Source organism: Branchiostoma belcheri, unplaced genomic scaffold (assembly GCF_001625305.1).
Source record: "Branchiostoma belcheri isolate BF01 breed outbred unplaced genomic scaffold, Haploidv18h27 scaffold122, whole genome shotgun sequence".
Classification (NCBI taxonomy): domain Eukaryota; kingdom Metazoa; phylum Chordata; class Leptocardii; order Amphioxiformes; family Branchiostomatidae; genus Branchiostoma; species Branchiostoma belcheri.
This window is the reverse complement of record NW_017802625.1, coordinates 153,625-176,660: the sequence shown is the minus strand read 5'-3', so window position 1 is coordinate 176,660 and position 23,036 is coordinate 153,625. Positions and strand designations below refer to the sequence as shown.

The 23,036-nt window shown below is 41.4% G+C and overlaps 2 protein-coding genes across 3 annotated transcripts in view; one reads left to right on the top strand and one right to left on the bottom strand.

The window, feature by feature from the left end:
* Positions 1-496: 496 nt before the first annotated feature.
* LOC109463109 lies at positions 497-8,668 on the top strand. The gene is made up of 2 exons (XM_019759822.1): positions 497-586; positions 7,050-8,668. The coding sequence occupies exon 2, from the start codon at positions 7,208-7,210 to the stop codon at positions 8,045-8,047; it is 840 nt and encodes a 279-aa protein (XP_019615381.1). The 5' UTR covers positions 497-586; positions 7,050-7,207; the 3' UTR covers positions 8,048-8,668.
* Positions 8,669-9,239: 571 nt separating this feature from the next.
* Positions 9,240-23,036, bottom strand: part of LOC109463110 — a 14,669-nt gene continuing 872 nt past the window's right edge. Inside the window, exon 2 of one of the 2 annotated variants that reach the window (XM_019759824.1) lies at positions 9,240-10,365. In XM_019759824.1, coding sequence (XP_019615383.1) covers positions 9,479-10,243 — 765 coding nt within the window. In that variant the 5' untranslated portion in view covers positions 10,244-10,365 and the 3' untranslated portion in view covers positions 9,240-9,478. The remainder of the gene's footprint in view (positions 10,366-23,036) is intronic. The other variant, XM_019759823.1, reaches the window with a different exon arrangement.

Here is a 23,036-nt window from a genome sequence, read left to right as displayed (position 1 = left end):
AACAAGAAATGATACTTACATTGTGCTAAGTTTACTTCTGACTACTAGTATTACAACATCCATTTCTCACTGAAACAACTTTTCAATCATTGTACAAATGATTTCGGTTCAGTGGGAACATCACATATCAACAGACACCATCACATATAATAGGGATGAAATACATCACTGCATCAAAGTAAAAGACAAACATTAAATCAGAGCCTTGTCTTGTCTCGTCTCTTCATATTTATCTGCCATCCACGTTCCGGCATGGCAACAGACATCCTCGGCATGTTGACCACTGTCAGAGGGTAACAAAATTTCCTTTTATTTTCCCACATCAAACGAAAATCAATGCGCGCGGTGATGTCATCCATGAAAATTACTTGCTGTGGCCTTACGAGCAAACACCATCTGGTGGCGGGGCCGAGCTGAAAATCCATCCGCACACACCACTTGTGTTAGTCCGTGGGATACAGGCCGGACGTACGGAAAATCTATACCCTGGTATACAGTACTTTCCGCCGGCTTAGGGAGGACAAGCTTAGGCGGTCGATCGTCAGGTTTACTTTGGATTAGATTTGGACTGACCATCCTGTCGACTGTGAGTACTAGGCCGTAGAAATTTGTATTGATAGTAGAAAAATGTCACAATGTTATGAAGAGCACATTACACAACCGTTGAAGGGTAAAGCCATGTTTAGTTCAAACGGCATTTGTTGTATATCTAAATTGTCCATCAAACTCAATGGTATATTTTGGAGTTATAATATATAGTTGGCAATATAAATTACTCATAATGCACCAAAAACCATGTTTTAGGGATATAGATTTCTAATTTTTTTCAACTTCGTGGCTCGCCTTTTAGTTTTTCCTTTTAATATAACTCTTAATTTTTGTGACAAGGCTGAAATACTGTCGTGTCCCCTGAATTTTCCCCTGAATTTTCCGTACGATAAATTAATGACAGTTGTGATAACGTCTGAATGGTACTTACGATAAAAATTATTCAGTTTTATGCTAGGTTTTCATTAGCAAGAGGACTTGCCTCAGTGATTTATCTCAAACGTTTGCTCCACGTCAGATGAAAGCTTTTTGTAATCAATTTTCGTGTCAAACTCAGTACCGATAGAATGTGAACATGGCCGCTGTTGTAACGATTTTGGTGGGTTCATTTGTCCGTAACCCTCCATGTGTGCTTAACCACGCATCAACAAATGAGAAATGGAACGTGGACATAGCTATTAGTATATAGTATGGACATATACAATAGTTTTCTTAGCAAAGACAATGGCAGTCGTCTTTTTTTTCTGGCCGAACTTCATCGATCAAGTTAGCCTCCGCCAGGCCTTACCGCTTCGGTGATAAAAAAATGGAAAAATAATTGACCAGGAGAGTAGAAAAATGTCACAATGTTATGAAGAGCACATATTTACACAACTGTTGAAGGGTAATGTCATTCTTAGTTCAATGACTGCACCTTTTGTATATCTAATAAATTGTGTATCAAACTCAAATTATGGTAAATTTTGAAGTTATCATATATAGATGGCGATATAACTTGTCCAGAATGCACCAAAAACCATGTTTTGGGGATATGAATTTCTAATAATTTTTCTAACTTCGTGGCTCGCTTTTTACTTTTTCCTTTTAATGTAACTCTTAATTTCTGTGACAAGGTTATACACCTGGGAAACTTAATTTTGCCCTTAGAAGCAGGAGAATCAACTCTACGGTGGTCAAACTTCCTCTGGTCAGTCATTCTCCCCCATTTGGCTAAATTCTACTGTTTTTGAACCCTCGTTGTTAGTCTGCTAGAGGCTAAGATCCGAGTTCTGCCAATCACAACTGGACCACATCACATAAAGACAGAAGCGTCCCAAATCAATCCGCCTGTCTGAAATCTAAGAAAGAATCTCCATAAAACCTCCCAAACTGATTGAAGATGCTGGTACCACCAATTGTCTTCCTCATCTGTCTTTCCTCTAAGAGATGAAGAAAACTGCCTTGAGGTAAACACAGTCCATTGTTTGTTGAAAAACAGGGGAACATGTTGATGGTGTAAATAACACGTGTCAGCGTACTACATGGCATCCAGCTCGACCAAAGGAAAAATGTGTTTCTAGACAAACTTAACAATTAGGACGAAACAAAGAATCCAGACGTTATAAATATATAGTTTTGCCACCTGTAAGTCTATACGGTACCAACCTGAAGTACGTAAACTCATTTGTCTATTTGGGTATACACCTAAATACCACATTAAGTGACGATGATTGTGTACTTGCTATGCTGAGGAGTCTTTATAGTCGTGCAAACAGTATCAACCGCAAATTTTTCTGTTGCTCTCCATCTGTTAAGAGACACCTGTTTATGACGTATTGCGCCCAGCTATATGGCGCCCAGTTATGGAGCTCTGTAAGCTCTGGTGTTTTGTATAAGTGCAGAGTGGCTTATAATAATTGTTTTAGAATCAGAAATGAATCTGCCTCGGCGTTGCAGCGCGAGTGAAATGTTTGTCTGTAACTATATTGACACTTTTGAAACCAGGAGGAGGAGAATTTGTTATTCTTTTCTAAAAAGGTTATTTTCCTCCAATAACGCAACAATCTGTCGCTTAATTAATTCCGATGCCTTCTACAGGAATTCATTCTTTCGGAAGACCTACCATTTGTTATGCTTTTAGGTTTCTTCCTGTTTTACTTGTATGTCTGTAGTGTTTTTGTATTATTTTAATGATGTATTGTACATGTTATATGGGTTTTTTACCTGAAATAAAGAATGAATGAAATAAAGATCAAAAAGCGTACGCGTGTGTGTAAGCCTGGTCTCCAGTCTTACGTGATTGGGGGTATTGTGGTGTTCAGGCAGGTTGTGCCTTCGGGGGCTCTAATAGCTTCCCCCGCCCAGTGCAACAGGCCGTCCCGGTAGGAGTGTTACGCTAATAAGAGACAGTATGCTTGGGGATTTGAAGGGCTAATCAATCTCTCGTGAAATACACACCGGGAAACCTATGTGAGGCGGGCGGGACAGAGCTCTTGCGGCCCCGACCACGAATCAGTGTGAATACCAGGCTACGTGTGTGTTTGTGAGTACGTGTAAACATCTGTGGAGACTAGACACAAGAGAGAGCCACTACACAGATAGGCGGTCAATATAGCGTCGGTATGCGCTTTGAAAAATATCGGACGGTTAGATAGAACAGTCTTCCGTAAAACTCGTACTGGCAGACGTTAGGGACGGTCCTGAACACCTGCAGTCAACCTTTCGCTCCGGATTAGTGTCATGGCTGTAGAGTGGCAGCCTCCCTGGACAGATGGGTATCTTATCTTACATGCACAACGGGACTGTTTAGGCCGACCGACCCTAGAAAAACCTGCCGACCCTAACCTTTTATTTTTGGGGTTGGACTCCTGCAACGGACATGATTTTTCGAGCTGACCGACCTTTTCTAGCTCCATGATCTGACACCTGAATGATAAAACGTTGTACAATCAGTTTTCCAACATTGACATTGAAAATACAAGTGTCGTCATGCACGTTCTACGTTGTTAAAGTGCATTGTATAAGTTGGATCACTAGAGATTGCCAAAGTCTAATAAAAAAAAAAGAAAGATAAAGACCCTAAGTACCGGCTCTAATTTTTCAGGACTGAAACTGGAAACACATAATTTTTTTCGTAGGCCCCACATATGAGGGTGTGCATGGGGCGAAATGCCGGCTGCAGGTGTTCAGACCCTCACATAGCAGGGTACAGTAGGAGACCTGGTGGTTGTGAGGTCACCTGGGGTCATGCCACAGATGACCAACATTTTGGCAAAACAACAGGAAAACTTTGACCATTGTCAACTTTCCCATAGTGCCTAGGGAACAGGTTCTCTGCAGGCTTCTCTGTGAACATAACGAAACAGGTGAAAAGTTAAACAGGCCTGCTTTATAATGTAACATTTGGAGTGAATTTTCCGGCCAATCTCTATTGTATATATATATTAAAAAGAAGTTTAATCAACCCTATATCATAGCATACACTGACAAACTACCCATCGAAAAAACAGGTCTGTTCCTTTATTTCCACAATAACTGAAAAACGAGAAGTTGAATTTATATAACGATAGTTAGTTACTTTTGTATCTGTTAACTGTATCAATTCATCTTGTTTTGTTGTGACCTATACTTAGCCGAGTGTGGGAAAAATGTACAATAAAGGTCTTCATTCTTATTAAAAGATATTCAAGGAACTGATATCTGTGAGACAAAAAGCGATGTCCCTGGCGGAAAACGGTTGCGCATCGTAGGTGGTTTTCTAGTGTTGCCAAAAATAATGGGACTCATCGCGTAGCTTGAATTTTAAATATTTGGGCTATTTACTGAAATGAAATTATAAAATGATGTAAATGTGCTAAGAAATGCGCTAAGAAATGGCAGTAAATGTCAATTTCAGACAGATTAACTCATCTACAATATTTCTTGCTTTGCCTCCCTGAAATTGCATTGGGTGCCTTTAACGTGTGCGTAGGTTCGACCGAGCTGGGTATATTTATTTGGCTACTGTTGAACCGCAATGACAACTACTAGCGTTCTGAACAATTTTTAATAAAAAAAATCAAACAGTGGCAAACACGCATTGTAGAAAACAATCTGAACTTGGCTTTACAAAGTCGACAATGCATGCGCGTACATGCGGTTGCTAGGTAAATGTTTTAGATAACATCTGTGTGGAAGTACATGTTTTTCTTCAGCGATAATGTTTGACACTGAGGAAACCGGCAGCCCTGGTTTCTGATATTTCCTACCTGAGTCACGCCGACCGGAAAATCCGCGGCACACATGGGCTCGTCTGGCCGGGATAAAACAAGGCTCAGGGCTCGTTAGCTGGTGGGTAACTAGGCGGAAAGGAAAAGGTGCTGATAGGGATAAATTTTCCTGAGAAAAAGTCGCGACACGTACAGGGTTGGATATTAGGGAAGGTTTCATTGTTGTTTCACGCGTGGTCTAGCGGCAGGGTTAGTGCCTCTGGATCAAGAGGTTGGGAGTTCGAATCCTGGCTGTCGTCTCTCGAAGGGTAGCGGTCCTTGGGACGAGACGCTAGACTGTACGTATATGTGGTCGACTGTCCATTGTGCTTGTCGAAAATGAACCTGAACGTACTGTGTCTAGCGTCTAGCGTCCTGTAGAAGATACGTCCTTCAATGGGCTAAGGAACGACATCCCTTGTATTACAGGAAGTTTGAATTTGAAGTAAAATCAGTCATCATTGGAGAAGAGCCATATCATCTCGTAATAATGATATTACTTTACTACAATGTTAGTCTGTTGTAGCTACTGTTATCCCCAAAAATGTAACGGTGGTGTCATTTTGTATTGTCTGACGAAAATATCTTTATAGCCTAATGTGTCAGTGACTATACTACGCCGAATGAGGCTACGGTGTGTAAATAAAAATTATATCCATTGCGCTCCAAAGGTGAAAATATATAACATGGACTTTATGATATTTATTGATTAATTAGTAATTAGTGACATTTTTAAAGGCAAGAATGCAATTTCAGGGCCGCAAAAATGGAAATATTTGGAATAAAGCAATCTGTACAATATTGACACATACTGCCTCACATTAGCACATTTACATCAGTATTTCATAATTTGGGCGTTTGAAACAGCGCAGAAATAATTAGGTAGTGCCCCATATGTAATACCATGATTTTCAATGAGTTCTTAGCACTTAACAGAATCTCAGTTTTGCTCCATGAATGTCAATATACTTAGGGATAGTGTCGTTCCAACTTACTATATCGTTTAGGTAAGTGAATAGAATGTATTGACTTGGAAAGCCCCGAAACTGTAAACTTTAACGTTTCATGATGGCCTTGTCCATTTCCTGCATCTTTCTAGGGATCATCGCATGACTAACTTTTCTTATCTTATCGTGCACAAGGTGAAAAATCTCAATCACCATCATCTGATATATGTCACAGTTCGCACCAACGTACTGGACAATGTCTGTCATGCACGGCATACTTGAATGACATGACATTGACAAATGCCCCCCTCCCCACAAGATGGCGATGGTTATGCAGAACCTGCTGTGTTAAAGATGGAATAGGGGAAAATAACCCTCTATTTTTGCAGACGTGCACACACACACACATGTGCAGGTTCCGATGTGAAACGGTATCAGAGTTTCTGAACATTTTCTACATAAACAAATGTTGGGAATAAAGGGCTGAATGTTAAAAAATGTATAGCAAATGTCAACATCAGAAAGATTTCCTCATCCAGAATATATATATTTTGTATTGCCGCCCCGCATTGGATGCCCTGAAGGATCTCTATCTCTAGACATCCTTATAAACAAGTACTAGTAATTCTATTTGACAAGTCATTACGTGGGTGTAAGTGGACATCTCTCTCCCCGCTAACATCCTGTCAAGTTGTTTATAGGGGAAGGATATCGTGGTTAACGCTAGCGGTAGTGACTCCCCGTCGATAAGTCAATATGAATGGAGACCAAACTCCGTAGGTAAACCGTTAAACTTCCCACCCGCGAACTTCTGGGTTTACTGGAGGACGCGCCTGCAGCCCGAACTGCGACTTGTGAGGAGGCCGCGGCTTGTTTTGCCGTTTAGTCGCGATCCGCGGCGAAAAAAATAGTTCGCATTCCTGACGCCGTGTCAAAAACAAGGCCAGTGTTTTCTTATTACACTGTCACAGTTTGACGAGTCAAAGAGACGACGTGAGTGGTTTAATTTTGATGATGTCCTCGTGTCAGGAATTTTGCCTGAATTCAACGTTTTTAAAAGTATCTTAGCTGAAATACAAGACCTTCACAAACAATTAAATTCTTTCTCAAGCTTATGATTCACAAGTTCTTTCTGTCAGATCTAAAAAGAAGCAGGCCCCTTTGGCAGGTTTAGCAATACTTGCGCCTAGGTTATAAGGCCAGGTCAAATATACGGATGTGCTTATCATAGAACATGTTGAGAAATGTGTGTTTCTTTGCATCTGTAGATTTCTTGATATTCATACCAGTACTGACCGAATTTTTGTTTTTTTGATGTGTTTAACAGGAAAGGTTCTGAGATGTAGTACCCGATGAAACAGTTTTGGAACGGATACATCAGGAGTGCGAAGATGTGAAACTTTTTCTAAGAAAGCAAGGCCTGAAAAACAAAATATATTGAACCTAATCATTGTCCTGGAAGAATCAAGACTTGAAAGCACGACGATGACAATGGCGACCACATTCTCGCGATTTCTCGCGATGTTTACCGTGACGACAGCTCTGAATTACATCCTCCTCTGCGCGGGTTCGCAGCAGCCCTGTCCGGATTGCGCCGCTGAGCCGGGAAATTCCCACGTCTCCGAGCAGGAAACGATTCTCACGGACTTCTGGACGCGAGTCAAGACCGCCGTGGCGAACACCGAGCAAGAACTGAAGCAGAGAGACGTCCCACCACCCAACCGGGGGTACTGGGTCAGGCTGGGCGAACATAACCTGCATAGTTTCGAAGACGAGCTCTCTTTGATGTTTGCTTCACACATTCTCTCCAATCTCTTCCATAACAGGAGGGTAAACGAAGAGAGGGGCGAGGTGGGAATTCCACAGGAGGTGCAAGACACGATTGCCAACTTAACGGAGAGAGTTTACAACTTGGAGGCCGACCTGCAACAGGCCATCGCATCAAATCACTACCTGAACTCCCAGGTCAGAGACCTCTCCAGCGAGGTCTCGCGATACGAGACGAGGTCTCACGAGAATTCGAAGAAGCTGAGGCCGAAGTACCAGCGACAGATCAAGCGACTGTCGAAGACCGTCTCCGAGCTCGGGCAGGGGCTGGAGAGGGAGAGGCACAGATCGCAGCTTCTGGAGGACGAGCTAGCGCTGTTCGAGAAGCGGCAACAGGACACTGAGAATAAGTTGATCGAGCTGTATCGGCTGGTGGATTCTCCCACTCCGCCAGCGCCGGAGGAAGAGGAAACTTCGACACCGCCAACTGAGGAGTCATCAAACGACTATGATTACGACTTAGTGGGAAAGGCGCACAGACCTGTGGGATACCGCTAGGCATATTAACAATAGGCTTTGTACTATCATAAGGTTAAGAGTATCATTGAATTTTGTCAGTGAGTAAATTGTATATGTAATTTTTCATCAAAATGATACATGATAACAGTTTTCAATCGAGTACAAATTGAAAAAAATTGATTCCACAGAGAAGATATAAAGTTCTGCATTTTCTGTATCTAATACAATATATCTATAAAGTCAACACAAGCGCTATTGGGGAAATTCCATTACTATATGTCAAACACAAACGTATAGTTCTAGATCTCTTGCCTTTTAACATCTCAAAGACAAAAAACTTCTGCAAGCTTGTTAGAATGCCACATACACGTAGACTACTATTGGTAAGTAATCAGTTCCCCATCAATTGTTTTCAACAATATGATAGCCACATGTAACAAGTATCATACTACCTGTAAATGCATATGAATATGGCAGCATGTATTTTCTAGAATATGAATAAGTCAAACCTATGTATGTATATCATTGAAATTATAAAAGCTCATGACAATTACACTGATGACGGCGTAGTTTTGCCTGGTTATTAAAATGCGATATTACGATAATTACGCACAACTCACTTCGTGTCATTGTCTACGTGTAAACATCACTTTTACCATATATTACTACAATTAACAAAAATCAACGACAGCAAGCAACCAAACCAATCTATCTTTTACCACTTAACAAACGGTATGTAGTAATAAGTCAGCTCTCATGAAGTAGGGAGTAAACTACTCGGACTCTTGACAACTGCCACAGGCATTTCTTTCTCTTCAATCATCTCGAAGGCATTGGACTACATAGAAGAAATCTCCAAGCAGATCTTTCGGTGGGAAAAGACAGTATGAAATTTGCCAGCCTGTATCCATTTGCCAGACAGTATCTATTTCCCCACCGAAGGTGGCTAATTGACACTCCTCTGGTCAATGGATACTGCCTTGCCACCGTATGATCTGCTTGGAGATTACATAGGAGTGGTGTCCACAGTTCATCAGACATTATTTTGCTTTGTCAGGTTTAGAATGTCTGTAAATGTTCAACCTTGTCATTCTCTGAACACCCTTCGAATTCAACCTCCCAGAATCCCTTCTAACTTATCTGAGTCTGAATTGAAAACTCGGAATCAAAGATAGCGTCCGTGGCATACTCATGAGTACATGTACCGTCAAGACGACATCACATTGATGCATGATAATGTCAAAAGCTTTCAGACTTGAAACCGATCATAGAAGCACTAATTGTCTAGCGCAACACAGACACGCGCTCATTCCTACAGCACAGAAAATTACAGCCTTGGCCATGACCTAGTCTGCAGTCTTAAGATCGATTTATCACTCTGTGTGCCACTGACGGCTTGTCCATGACATCAGGATGTCTCGCCTTGCTGTGAGATGCTCCTGGGTTTCACAACAACGTTAGATTTACAACCTATCGCTGTCCTTTTGGCTCGGGCACAAATTCAACGTCGTAGTCGTAGTCAGCCTCTTCCACGGACACATCCGGGACCGCGGGAGCAATCGCGTTGGTGACGACACTACTGTGCTTGCGCCGAGGCTTCTGGGTAATTCTTTTGGCCAAGTCCGCCATCTTGGATTCTAGTTCGTCCTGCCTGACGGCGATGGTGGATAGTTCTGACTGGTAGCGATTCATCTTACTGCGCTCATTGTCCAGTTCCATCTCGACGTAGCCGATGCTTTCTTCAAGGTGCTCCATGTAGTTCCTCAAGTGTCGCCGTTTTCCTTGACCTTGACCTTTGCCTCCCATCTGAGCCGACAGGTTGGCGACCTCAGACCTCAAGAACTGGTTCTGGTCGAGTACGAGCGACATGTTGGTTTCAAGGCGGGACACTCTGGCGGACAGTCTGGCTACTGCTGACCACGAACCGCTGACCTTCGTCTTTTTCATGTTCTTTGCGTCTGTCTCTACGTCCTTGGGATCACTTCTATCAACCCACTTTCCTTCTTTGCGTTTCTGTGCGATCTCCCCCTCAACGTCCTTGACCGCAGATTTCACCTCGTCCCAGAAGACTTTCAGAGTCGTCACCTTCCCTCCGTCCTCGTCCCCCGAAATGCAGTTCGCACACGCCTCGCTATGCCTGTGCCTTGATGTTGTTGAGTCCGTTGACGCGAAATCCGCGGTAAGGCTCAAACAAACAAGGAGCATGCAGCTTGCAATGGGTCTATTAGACGCCATGTTCGATGCTTCACTGACCTACCAATGTCTACTCTTGGGATATACAAACACGCCCGGAACTTCACCCTCTACTCAAGGCTCTGTTGACAGTCGGCTTGCTCGACAATTCTTCAGCAGCACTCCTGCAATCAACAACAGTTTGACAGTTAAACCTAGTTTTTTTTTCTATGTATCTATGTATGTTTAGAACACACAATTCAACCTGTGGGCTCCCAGTTGTTCATTTGCAATAAACCAATTCTATAATAAGAAAGGTACACTGAGGTGAAGACATCATTCTGCGCCAAAAAGATTTAAACAAATTCAAACAATGATTGTCTAAATTTGTATAATGAGAAATTTAACTGTTCTGCAACTCAAAGAAATTGACTCACCGGAATTGTGTCAATCATACCAACTCAGGTGTACTTTCATGCTAGTCTTTATATATAAGTACAACAGATGCCTAGCTGGTATGTAGCATACATAAAGTGTGAAATGAAATGAAATATTTCTGTCCAAACTTGCCATTGAAATACAAAATACTTGAAATCTATGCTGAATTTATTTTTCTCTGCTGGTGATGACAGCTGTGACACAGGACACTCTGCTTGTCAAGTCAGGTGTGAAGACTCAGTTTACCAAAAACGTCAAGTTCTAGGTTTACCTTAGATAACCCGTGGACGGCTGCCAAAATCATTTTTTTCTTTAGTGTTTTGATTTCGTAGAAGTAGCTAGGGTCAGCAGTCGCAGTATTGGAATGTGTAATGGAATGGGTTGATTTCCCAAGTGGAGTAAGTGCTCAATACTCAGGAAGAATTGCAAATCATCGTCATAACCTCAATCGGAGATCGAAAATAATACTCGCCAAGTTCAGCCTGCAACGTTTTTTCAATTAACGTTGGCATATATCATGTTGGACAGTGACATTCGTCAAACGAAAATGATTTAAAACGTTTATTCAAGTATTACTCCAAAGAAGAAGTGGCTTGGAAAATATTGACAAGCTTCAATTAAGTTAGAACGTCTTTGATAACCCCCAATGGACTCTTTGGGACAAAGTGATCTATTGTTCACGTTCAAGCTGATCGTTGATAGTGTAAACCACCTGTCGACACCTTCCCCAACCACGACGAAAAACGTCGTCACTACTCAGGGCTCGAAATACTTTTTGTCAGGTACGTACAAAGTTACACATTGGCAAAAATTCTAGATGCAATTTTAAAATTTATGTGTAAAATTATACTTATGTCGGTGAAGGGTAGACATCCAGGTAATAAGATATGCAAAAAAACAGTTTTGGAAACGGTCAGACGTTTCAGGTACATGTATACAGCATGCACACTGCAGGAGAATGGCTGCTGAGGTTTATAAGGAAGAACTATTGATTGATATGCATATTAGTGAAGACAATTTTTTTTGGGAACTGAAAGTCCGAAAGGAAACAAAATTGAAGCTTGAAATTAAGTCAAGAAGCTCCTGTTGTTTCACAAGTGTTGTCTGTCCTTGGGCCTGGGAGCACCAAGTCCGACGTTATTTTTGCTACAACACACCCTTGCCCCCTGCTATAGGTGCAAAACTGCACATCCAAAATATTTTTAGGCCATGTTGATTTGATTATATGGATGGCATCCTCTGGGGACCCCAAAACTGATGCGAGCGTGCGAATAAAAAAAAAGTTTTGCAAAAAAAAAAAGTTGCTTTCATCATGAAATCTACGTGGTCATGAAGGTTGAACAAATGACAGAGTATGGTATGGCGAATAATCTACACTCCAAATCAATTTCTTCACATTTTCGTCTTTTTCATTTAATTTTGGCATTAAATGGTATCAATGGTATCATTTTCAAATATTTTTTTGTACCTTACGGTATATATTTGCTCATTTTGCAACTGTTGATTGTATGATTTACAGTATGATTGAAAACTTTTTGGAAACGGCCGAAAATTCATGCGCGCGCGGATGTCATCCATATAATCAAATCAACATGGCCTTAAATGCAAATCTTGCGCATTTTTCAATCGTGTGCATTTTTCACATTGCACATGGATATTTCGATCCCTGCTACTCACCCAAGCGGAACTGACAGAGAATGCTCACTAACTCGCAGTGGGTGAAAACAGACGGTTACTTTGCGTTGGCAAATTTAGGGGAATGTATCAACAAACAGTTCGGCCGGGCGTGTGGCGTGTTCGGGAAGGTATAAATAAACACCTGTCTACCTCACACGGTTAGGTCAGGTTCTGGCAGACCATAGAAACGGTGTGTATAACGCTAAAAACCATTTTTTGACAAGACGTCAAAGATCATACACCTCCGTGAAATATTTACAGTAGTATTGTCTTGTCTGGTATCCGTCCTCTGCGTTGGTGGCGGCATAAAATAAGTTGATATAATTTGAGTTTGCTGTCACCATGTCTAGTCATGAAATGTTGGAATAAAAAAAAATATTTAAAGCTTTTGTGGATTTCTTGCTTCGTCCTTTACTGTAGATTTCTCCTTAACTCTATGTATTTTCCAAATGGCTTCCATGAGGCAACATGTACAGATAAAGATAAATAAGGAAGTTGACTGAAAAAACGCAAGAATCTTCTATTTTCTTACCTTCTAGCTAGCGACGGCAGCTATCTGTATTATACATTTTTGCACACTTAATTGCAGGAGTTGTTTAAAGCTATCTAGTAATGATATATGCACCAAATATGCTTCGTGGCAACGAGTTCCACTCTACGATAGGTCTTGGAAAATACGAGATTTGAACACCTCAATTCCTGTTTCTTGTTCTTTTCTGGGCAGATATTAGATACTATATGATAACGCATTTAATGGACATCCTCCATAATGCCGCCTATAGTAAGCATGTAACATGAAACGCAATTACCACCTGTACATTGTTTAGGCACCAAGAAAACCGACCCAAAAGAGAACATTTCTGTAAATACCACAGCTCTTGAGAGGACAATGGCAGACTTGAGGCAGGACCCTTCCCACACCTGAACAAGTATTCCTTCACTTGTTGTCACACCAAAAACCCCGCAAGCGTAGCTGTTAAGGTTACGTGCCAGACACGACCCTTAACAATAGTTTACACCTGATAGAGTGCAGACCCCCAAAGTTGGACACTTAAGAAGTTTTCCTAAGTGTTTGGCAAACACGCTGGCTATAAAAACCTATTCAACTTCATAAACACATGGCTGAAAGGCGAGGAGCTAATTACTAAAAGCACAAGGAGTAAAAATGGGCACTTATACTAATAATTATAAGATCTTTTCAAACCTTCGATTAGAATTCAACATGTAAGCCTGTCAAGGTACCAAGAGTATGTTCAAAGGAGAGAAACATTTCAAGATATAGATAAATACAAAAACATTTTTCTCGCCGGACCTCTGCATTTGTCCTGATCTTAAAGCAGATGTTGACGTCAGAATCCTTGTCTGGACATGCGCTCCGATGTTGTGCCCTTGGGAAAGGCACTTAACACGACTTTCCTAACTCCACCCAGGTGTGAATGGGTACCTAACTTCGGTTGGGGAAAGTCGTATTGAGGTCACCTGGTGGCGCCGAATGGCAGCCGCACAGACCCCTTGCGACAGTTCCGCAAAAAGTGTGTGGAGCAAATGTGTTATATGTATCATGTGTATTATGTGATTGTTGGTGATTATTGGTTGATTCTTATGAGATTGTAAAACCGATTGTATACCCTGTATCAATCCAGCGCTATTGCACGGGTAATGTTTGACCAACAAACAAATTGACCAATAAGCCATTTATCTGACCTTTCCTCCTACAAGTTGACCTTCACCGCTAGACCATGTGACCTCCGCTGTGTCCTGACCCGGTCAGTAGAGAGACTATCGCTGTAGGAACTATGTGGGGAGAATTGAAATTTTCCGGAACGCCTAGTACAGGCCTCGAAATTAACTTTTCTTCCTATTGTCCCAGCACTGTCCCAAAAATATAGATTTCAATTGTTCCAAGGTTAGGATAAACTGCCCCAACCTGTTTTTTGGGAAGTATTGTATGACCTCAACTTCAAGTCAACTTTATTTTGCTTACGTTCACTCCCAGGCGCACTATAACTGCAGAGTAGACAGGAAATTCGAGGGGACTTTTCCGGATCCAAAAGCCGGGACGTGTGCCTGATAAACAAAAGAAGGGCTGACATTATGATGTTCATTATGTTTCTATTGTCTCAAAAATGTCCCAAAGTCTTTTTGGTTGTCCCAGCCTAAATTTTAGTCGTCAGTGGCCATTGGACCACCTTTAATTTGGTGCCCTGCTAGTAGTAGCACGTCCACCAGGAAAACTTCGCCCTGTCCCATGCATTGATTCCCAAGATGCATAGCGCCAGAAGCTGGGGGATCGGAATTATGTGTTCCTTTGGTCTTTCTACATTCATTGATGACAGAATCTGTAATAATGGAGGCTGCTCCTCAAATTATTATATACTACAACATTTGTGATTTGGAGAATTATCTTCTTCTCTATTGAAATACGGTATAACGTTACCATTGTAGGGAGTAAATTTGTCTACAATGTCATGTTCCTTGTATATGAGAAAACACCACAAAAACTGTATCTATTGACAGATTCGACCTGTAGTAAGTCACCAAATTTTGAACAGAAAAGGCACAAAAACAAGAAGTATAACGTTAACATTTTTTCGTAAAATCCCACTGCCAACCCCCTTGCCGCTATGCATCCTGGGAATGGGAAAATGTGAATTTTGACAGTATTTTGTCAAGGATTAAGAATAAATATATATAGTACATTGAATAGGTTCGGTGAGGTTCTCTGTCGGCTTTCAAATGCTATTACCTTTGAAGTCCTTTGAAATATCTGCAGATTATATACGGCAGTTTCACGCAGACATATAGACCGCATTAGACTTTTACGGACGTAGCTGTATTAAATCAGGCATTTGGCGGAGAGCCAGGGGTTGCTCGAGTGTTTTTGTCGAACAAATTATATCTTCCCCGCAGGGTGTTACAGATTTCATGTGACCAGCACGTGAACCAGCTGCCTTTCAAATCACTTCATATCAATTTCGGAATGTTTTAAAGTTTAGCTGTAGGTGTTTGTTAAGGACAAAATTTAACAGTGCAGTCGACATATTTGGAGTTGTTTTTTTCGTCAGTTTACGATGTTCAAATTACTTCATATCAGTGACAGCTCTGTTTTTAAGTTTTGCTGAAAGAAATTTATTTGGAAAGAGTAAAATTTAACTGCGCAGTTGACAGATTTGTAGTTTGTAGTTTTGTTTCACCAGTTTTTAATTTAGGATCAGCACAAAATGTGAGATGTAATACAATTCGATGTTTAATGTTTGTTTTTAAGTTTTGTTAAGGGCATAATTTAACAGTAAAGTTGACAGACTTATAGTTTAAGTTTTGTTTCGTCCGTTTACGATGTTTTTTAAGGATCGCGGTTTCCCTAATGAACGTGACGTTGACTACCCTTTCAAGGAATACAAAATAATCTTCAAAGAAGTCATGAGTGTTCACAAAAGGATCACTTAAGTTCAGTAGTGGCATAACATTCTTTATGGTACATAAACCATAGATGCACATCCGTTTTAAGAGTAGCGTAGGCGCACACAAGGTCAAGCCATAAGTGTGGTTGGTACGTGTTAGAGTGGGGCTTACTGAGGATCAAGTACGGGGCTTAGGTTTAGCCGTGTGTTTGATGTAAGGGCAAACTGATTTGACTATATGGATGACATCCTCTGGGCACCCCAGAAAACAAAGATGCCCCCTTCAATATGAAATCGTGGCAGTAAAGGACAAAGAAATGACTGAATACTGAAAGCATGCATCAAACATGAAATTCTTTGTTTTGGTTCGTTCACATCTTCTTTGACTTTTAAATACTGAAGGTGTACTGCCTATCTTCTCATTTTCGTAACGTTCGTGTATTTTCTGATATTATCAAATTATATAAGGCCACACCGACTTAATTTAATGGATGACATCCACGCGCGCATTGATTTTCGTCTGTTCTCAAAAAAAAAGGATCACGTCATCCGAGGCTCTGGTCTGGATAGTCCATGGTAGCTTGCTAGATAGCGACAGTACGGAGCCGGTGGTAACTCTGGAGGATGGCACCCAGGCTACGAGTACCAAATCTCCATGACTCAAGAGCTCAGTACATACGCACCGTGTCGATTCATAAATCCGAAAAAAAACAGCTTGCCGGCTTGTCGTGTACGTCGCTATGTTCTGCCGCAAATTCACAATACCAGCTTTGCCTTTGCATTCCTGTGGTTTAGTAGCATTTTTATTTTTGGCCGGATTTTTTAGTTTATTCGCCCGCGCGCACTAGTTTGGGTGTCTTCAGAGGATGTCATCCATAAAATTAAGTCGGTGTGGCCTAATAATAAAATAATAAAATTTCCTACACTCTTTTCTTTTTACTACCTTACGTTGACCTGTATCATTAATATCATTCTCTAAATACTTAAAAAAGAGAAAAACAATGACACATTTATTAGGGTTGACCTTACAACCGCTATCAAATATCTATCGACACGCTGATGTCAGCATGACAGGCCGTTCGAGGGATTGAATTTCCAGGACGGTGTGAACTAATCAAAACAGGGCCAAAAGGTCTCCCTCCATTTCCAATCGTTCCCGCTGTTTATGTTTCCAGTACGGGAGACGGGAACCACCTGCGGTTAGGGTTGGGTTGGCGTGGACGGGTATGTTGTAGTCCCCATACGGTTCCATACGAATGGGATAAAGGTAGAAGAAGATACTGTGAAAATAAATGCTGGGTAAATGTGCAGTGAGAACTTGGATCGTAGAAGCTGCAGGGCTCGAAACTACAATGGCTACTGAACACTAAAATTTAGACTGGGGCAACTAAAAAGACACTTTTGGGACAATAGAAAAATAATCAACGTCAGAATGTCAGCTTTTCTTTTGTTTATCAGGCACACGTCCCGGCTTTTGGATCCGGAAAAGTCCCCCGAATTTTCCCGTCTACTCTGGGAGTGAACATAAGCAAAATAAAGTTGGTGTGTGTGTGTGTGTGTGTGTGTGTGTGTGCGCGCGCGCGTGCGTGCGCGTATTTGTTGGCCTCCTTACGGTGTGGCCACATTTATGGTAGGTCATCGTACGCAGTATTTTCAAGTACACTGTGACACAGAACATACTACTGACAAGGATCCAAGGCAACAATGCAGCTAAAATCCATACGAAACATGCAGGACTATATCCAAACAAATGCTCTCAGTTTACAACCCATTGTACGACGATCGTATGACGTACTTAGCTCCAAGCGCGAAACCTTCTCTCCGTGGCAAAAACTCCCTCGGCAGCAAATCGTCCCTCGCGGCCGCATATTACTCGCGTCGCTCAGAGAAAAAATAACGCCGACGCCCAACAAGACTGCGAAGGAGGCTACGACGTACTAGTATGTGACCGACTTTTACTTCAAATTTGTTACAATTCATGCACGACTATTACCAAAGAATACTCTCAGTTTGCAATCAATCGTACGACGATCGTACGATGATATGGCTGGGCCCTTACTGTAATTCCTGATTTTTTCACTGTACTGTTTTGTTCAATGTTTTCACTGTCACGCCTCTACCTTGAACTTATTATTACAGTTAACAAGTAACTCCTGGACTTTCTTTTTCCTGCACCTGTCGCCACCGTGAACATATAGTTCCGTAAACATGTTCATTTTCCTCAGACCATAAAATTTTGCTACTGTGAACATAGGTGAATTACAGATTCAAGTGCGGGCACTCACACAATTTGCTAGCGTTCTATTTCACCGGACCTTAAAAGAATGTCTTTTAGAGAACGAGTCGGGACACACATTTGAACTTCAGACAGAAACCCGCTGACACCTATGTTTGACAATGCACCATGACTACTATTTCGTTTATTTTAGCTGGCAGTGCCTTGAACAGTCGACCGAAACCAACAGATATACCAGTACCCACACGGAGGAAAATAGAGGCACACTCTTGAACCCAAGACAGGAAGTCACTAAAAAGGCGTCTTGAGTATTTCTTAACGTCTACCCGAAGATGTTCTGAACGGCTGCAGACAACAGAAAACTCCACTTATTTACGGGCGTGGCACGTGATGAAGGGCATGCAATCGTATCCAGAACCGTGCCTATCTATTTCTATGCCTGAATTACTCTCCAAGCAGAGGTTAGGGTTTTGGGTTATTTTTGGCGTGTTTTTTAAAAACTTTATATCGGGGTTTCATTTTTGCACTGGAATTTCTCTTTTACCCAAAAAGAAAATTCCAGTAAAAAAAAACAATAAGAAAGTTTTTAAACACGCCAAAAATAACCCAGACCCCTAACCTCTGCTTGGAGAGTATGCCTGAATGGGTTTGGATTAGGATCAGGCACGGTTCTGGATAGTCTCCGCGTATCCAAGAACGATGATTTACCCCAGGCATGGTTCTGGATACGCAGAGACTATTCCGAAGCGCGCCTGAATATCATTTTTTGGAATAAAGCACGGTTCTGGATACAACAACAAGGGCTCAGCAACGTGAACCCGTGGCCCGGCACGTTCCCAGGGTACACTCGGAGCAGGTCATGACTCGATCCCAGTCAACCCTCCCGGCAAACAGCTTCATTAGGGAGCTCTTTACTCGTGTTTCCTGCGTGTATGGTGCACTTGGGGCCGCGTGTTGGAGACATGCCACAGGCGCCCAACCCGTGTGGAAAGAACCACCTGTCTTCTGAATCAAGAACAGGACTTCAGATTAACGTTTTGACTAAGGAGCACCGATGCTAAAAGTAATTATAGCGCAGCTCAATGGTTATATTGTTCTGGTGTATATGTCGCTATTAAGTACATAGTGTGAAGTTATGTGTAGTGGTGTATATGTGTAATGGTGTATATATGTAATGGTGTATATGTGTAGTGGTGTATATAAAAATGACAGCGGAATTGTATGTGGTATTTATTGTGATGTTATAATATGTTATAATGTACATGACTCCAGCAAGAGTAGTAAGAAACTGTTCCTAATAAACATAAACATAAACATAAACATAAACATAAACATAAACATAAACATAAACATAAACATTAACATTAACATTAACATTAACATTAACATAAACATAAACATAAACATAAACATAAACATAAACATAAACATAAACATAAACATAAACATAAACATATGCTCTCAACCCAAATATTTGGTCGCATCAGCAAAATCTCTTGTGCACCGCCATGAAAACATGACAGACATGATTCGCAGTAGATCATCGTGTGGAGTTAATTTGCAGGATACAGCACGAATTGTGTTTTTGTACATAAAACCTTACAGAGCAAAAGTATCATGATCAAAGAGCAAGAAAGCAAAAAAACTCATTCAGTAATTAATCTCCCCAGTTCATGATATAGACATCATAGGATATGCATAGTGCTCTTAATCCCGTGAAAGATTTCTAGGTGTACGAGTGCAAGTTAAAAGAGCCGTTCTAGATTTGGAATAATGTGTCCGGATACCTGCATAACTTTTGCAGTGTAGCGAAAATTTACTGTAGAGATTTGCATTGATCCCTTGTTTGCCAAGACGTACACTAATTATTATTATTTTTAACATTCAACATGTTTTCCAACATTTCATGACTAGACATGGTGACAGCACACTCAAGTTATATCAACTTATTTTATGCCGACAGATACAGATACAATTTTACTTGAGTTATGTGAGGAAAGTCGTGTAAAGTGCCTTTCCAAACGCACAAGATCGGTGGCATGTCAGGACTCGAATCCGGGACCTACTATTGGTTCCGAGTCGAGCACGCTGCCGAGCTACGCCACACGACCCCAGACCAGTACACTTATTACCACGGAATTACTATATCATACAGGATAGCAACCCCCCCACCCCCACCCACCCCTCCCCCCGCCAGAATAACAAGGTATTGCGCGTGTGTACGATTCGCACTTCAGAACTCCCTGCCCATTCCTCTTCCCAGGTCCAACAAGCTGCTAGGGAGCCCAAACTCACGTCACTTCTTCCCTACCCCAAGAGCTATCAACCAAACAAAATTCGTCACCCTAGCATGTCTAGATCGCGAGATATCAAAACCGGAAGTTCTGCTGCAGTACCAACAAAAGCCGCCAGGGGGCCCAGAATGTAATCATTTCTAAGTCTCATCAAGACCTACCCACCTTCCAAATTTCATGACAATGCGTATTAAGCTTCTTGAGTTATGCTGTTCACAGACAAACAGACAGACAAACGGACAGACGAGCAAACGCTACTGAAAACATAACCTTCTTGGCGAAGGAAATAACGAGCCTCTGAGAGATGAAACTGCGAATTAAACACAAGGCCAGAAACTCACCATGCAGATCTACAACTGTCTCTTCTTGTGTATGGCGTCCGTTTTCCCCCTCACTCTCTCACATCACGGACATGGCCATTACATTTACTACCAGTACTGTCCACCAATGGTCCTGTGGTCAGAGCCGACATGTGTGGACAGCCCGGACTGCGGACTGACCCCTTGACCCTGTGGTCTGTGTGCGAAGTTTCAGACCGTTTGACCAGAGCAAGCAACTCAGCGATGTGGACCCGTTTCTTTCCTTCCACCGTTTGCTCTTTGCTCTATTCTATTTGTGTCAGAATAACAGTTAGACTTCCTGTTTCTTGCTCCTCTTTCAAGTTCGCACTACTCTAGAGTAGTGCTAACTAGCTACTATCCTTTGACGTTTTTTTCCATCTTAATCATGCATGATAAGAAAGTAACCAAAGTTCTGTCGATGACTGTGGCCTAGTTACCTTCGCCAAGAAGGTTATGTTTTCAGTAGCGTTTATCCGTCTCTTTGTCTGTCTGTCTGTCTGTCTATGAAAAGCATAACTCAAGAAGCTTAATATGCATTGTCATGAAACTTGGTAGGTAGGTAGGTCTTGGTGAGACTTAGAAATGGTTAGATTTTGGCCCCCCTGGCGGCTTTTGTTGGTACTGCAGCAGGACTTCCGGTTTTGATATCTCGTGATCTGGACATGCTAGGGTCATGAATTTTGAATGGTAGATAGGTCTTAGGCTAGGGAAGAATTGACATGAGTTTGGCCCCCCTAGCGGCTTGTTTTGAAACTGCAGGAGTGTTTGTTGAAAAATCTTCGAAGGAGGATAACTGAAGAACCGGTTGACCGATTCTCTTGATTTTTGGTATGTATACAGTGTAGGTAGCTAAAGTGATGCTTGACATAACAAGATGACAATCATGCAAATCATTAGCTAATTTGCACAATTCATGAGGAAATTCTATAAATCTGCTTCGTTCCATAATCGGACTATGAAACACTTGTGGCATATGTAATTGAGAACGAGAACAACATCTGAAGATAAAGATTATGTACAAGAAGACGTCATTTGCATAATTAATGAGAAAATTTATATTATTTTAGTAGCAGTAACTGCTGGGAATTTTATACTTGCCGCATTTGGAAGTTAAGTGAAGGTGAACAGCAATAAACATAATTTATTCAAAGCATGACCATATTTGCATAATTTATGAGGAATTGCTAGAATAGCCTTTTTTGGTAAGATCAGGCTGCCATTGGTTGGAGAATATGATCAACGGATATAACCCATGTAAATGGTGCTCTTATTTGCGAAATCAATTAATAAAATGTATAATTCGTCGACGGATCAACATTTGGAGAAGGTATGAGATCGTGGAGCTCTTGTTAGGTCTGTTTATGTCACTCGTAAATAACTATTTCATATTTCTACCATTCCTGCAAGCACTAAGGACAGTTGATTTGATTTATTAAGCTGTATAAAAAGGATACAACGTCAGGAGTGCCGAACCAGCCGGAGGCTATTCTGAAATTCTATCTCTGGTAACTGGACAGTATTGAATATACAGTAAGAACGGTTACAATGCTCATTCAAATATGTTGACAGAGTTTACATGCCTGGTTATACACATTATAACAAAACGGGGGTAGTTTTAGAATCATGCCATTCTTGAGTTAGGCAATCCAAAACATATATTCAAAACCGATATGTCCAGTATCAGACACAAGGCTGTCGAATAAAGAATAAAGGACCGAACAGGTAAAGACCACACCTGTGCAAATAATATGTATCCCAACAGGTGAGCCTTTGACTAACCGCACACCTCTCCAATACAGATGAAAGTAAAGGTATTTTGTTTTGAGAACTCACTGTCTATATACACAGGCTGGTTTCTTCGTGTTCGCGGAGCCACGTTTACATAGGAGTACAATGGTGTCTCTGTCAGTGATTTCCGTACTCAGGCAATTCAAGCAAAACGATACCTTAGAAATAGCACGTACTGTAGTTATCGTGAAGTGTACACCCAGCTATAATGTTTTATATGGCACACCTGACAAACCTAAACTGTGTTAGTATCATTAATGATTCTCTCCTTTATATCTCACCTGTACCCATTCATTACACTAGTATGTGCTAGCCTCCTTCGCAGTCTTGTTGGGCGCGAAACCTTCTCTCCGTGGCAAAAACTCCCTCGGCAGCAAATCGTCCCTCGCGGCCTCATATTACTCGCGTCGCTCAGAGAAAAAATAACGCCGACGCCCAACAAGACTGCGAAGGAGGCTAAGTATGTGCAAAGAATAGTAGTAAATGTCACCAGCACAGTTATGACCATCCAACTATACTTTTTGTACGCATATCTAAATTGAATCCTCCTTGAAAAATTTAATATGGATCTGTTAAAGGATTTTCAATTGTTACACCTTTGTATGTGTGTGTGTGTGTGTGTGTGTGTGTGTGTGTGTGTGTGTGTGTGTGTGTGTGTGTGTGTGTGTGTGTAGAGAGTAG

Coding starts and splice junctions, on each gene's coding strand:
- LOC109463109 (XM_019759822.1), top strand. CDS start 7,208: ATGACAATGGCGACCACATTCTCGCGATTTCTCGCGATGTTTACCGTG.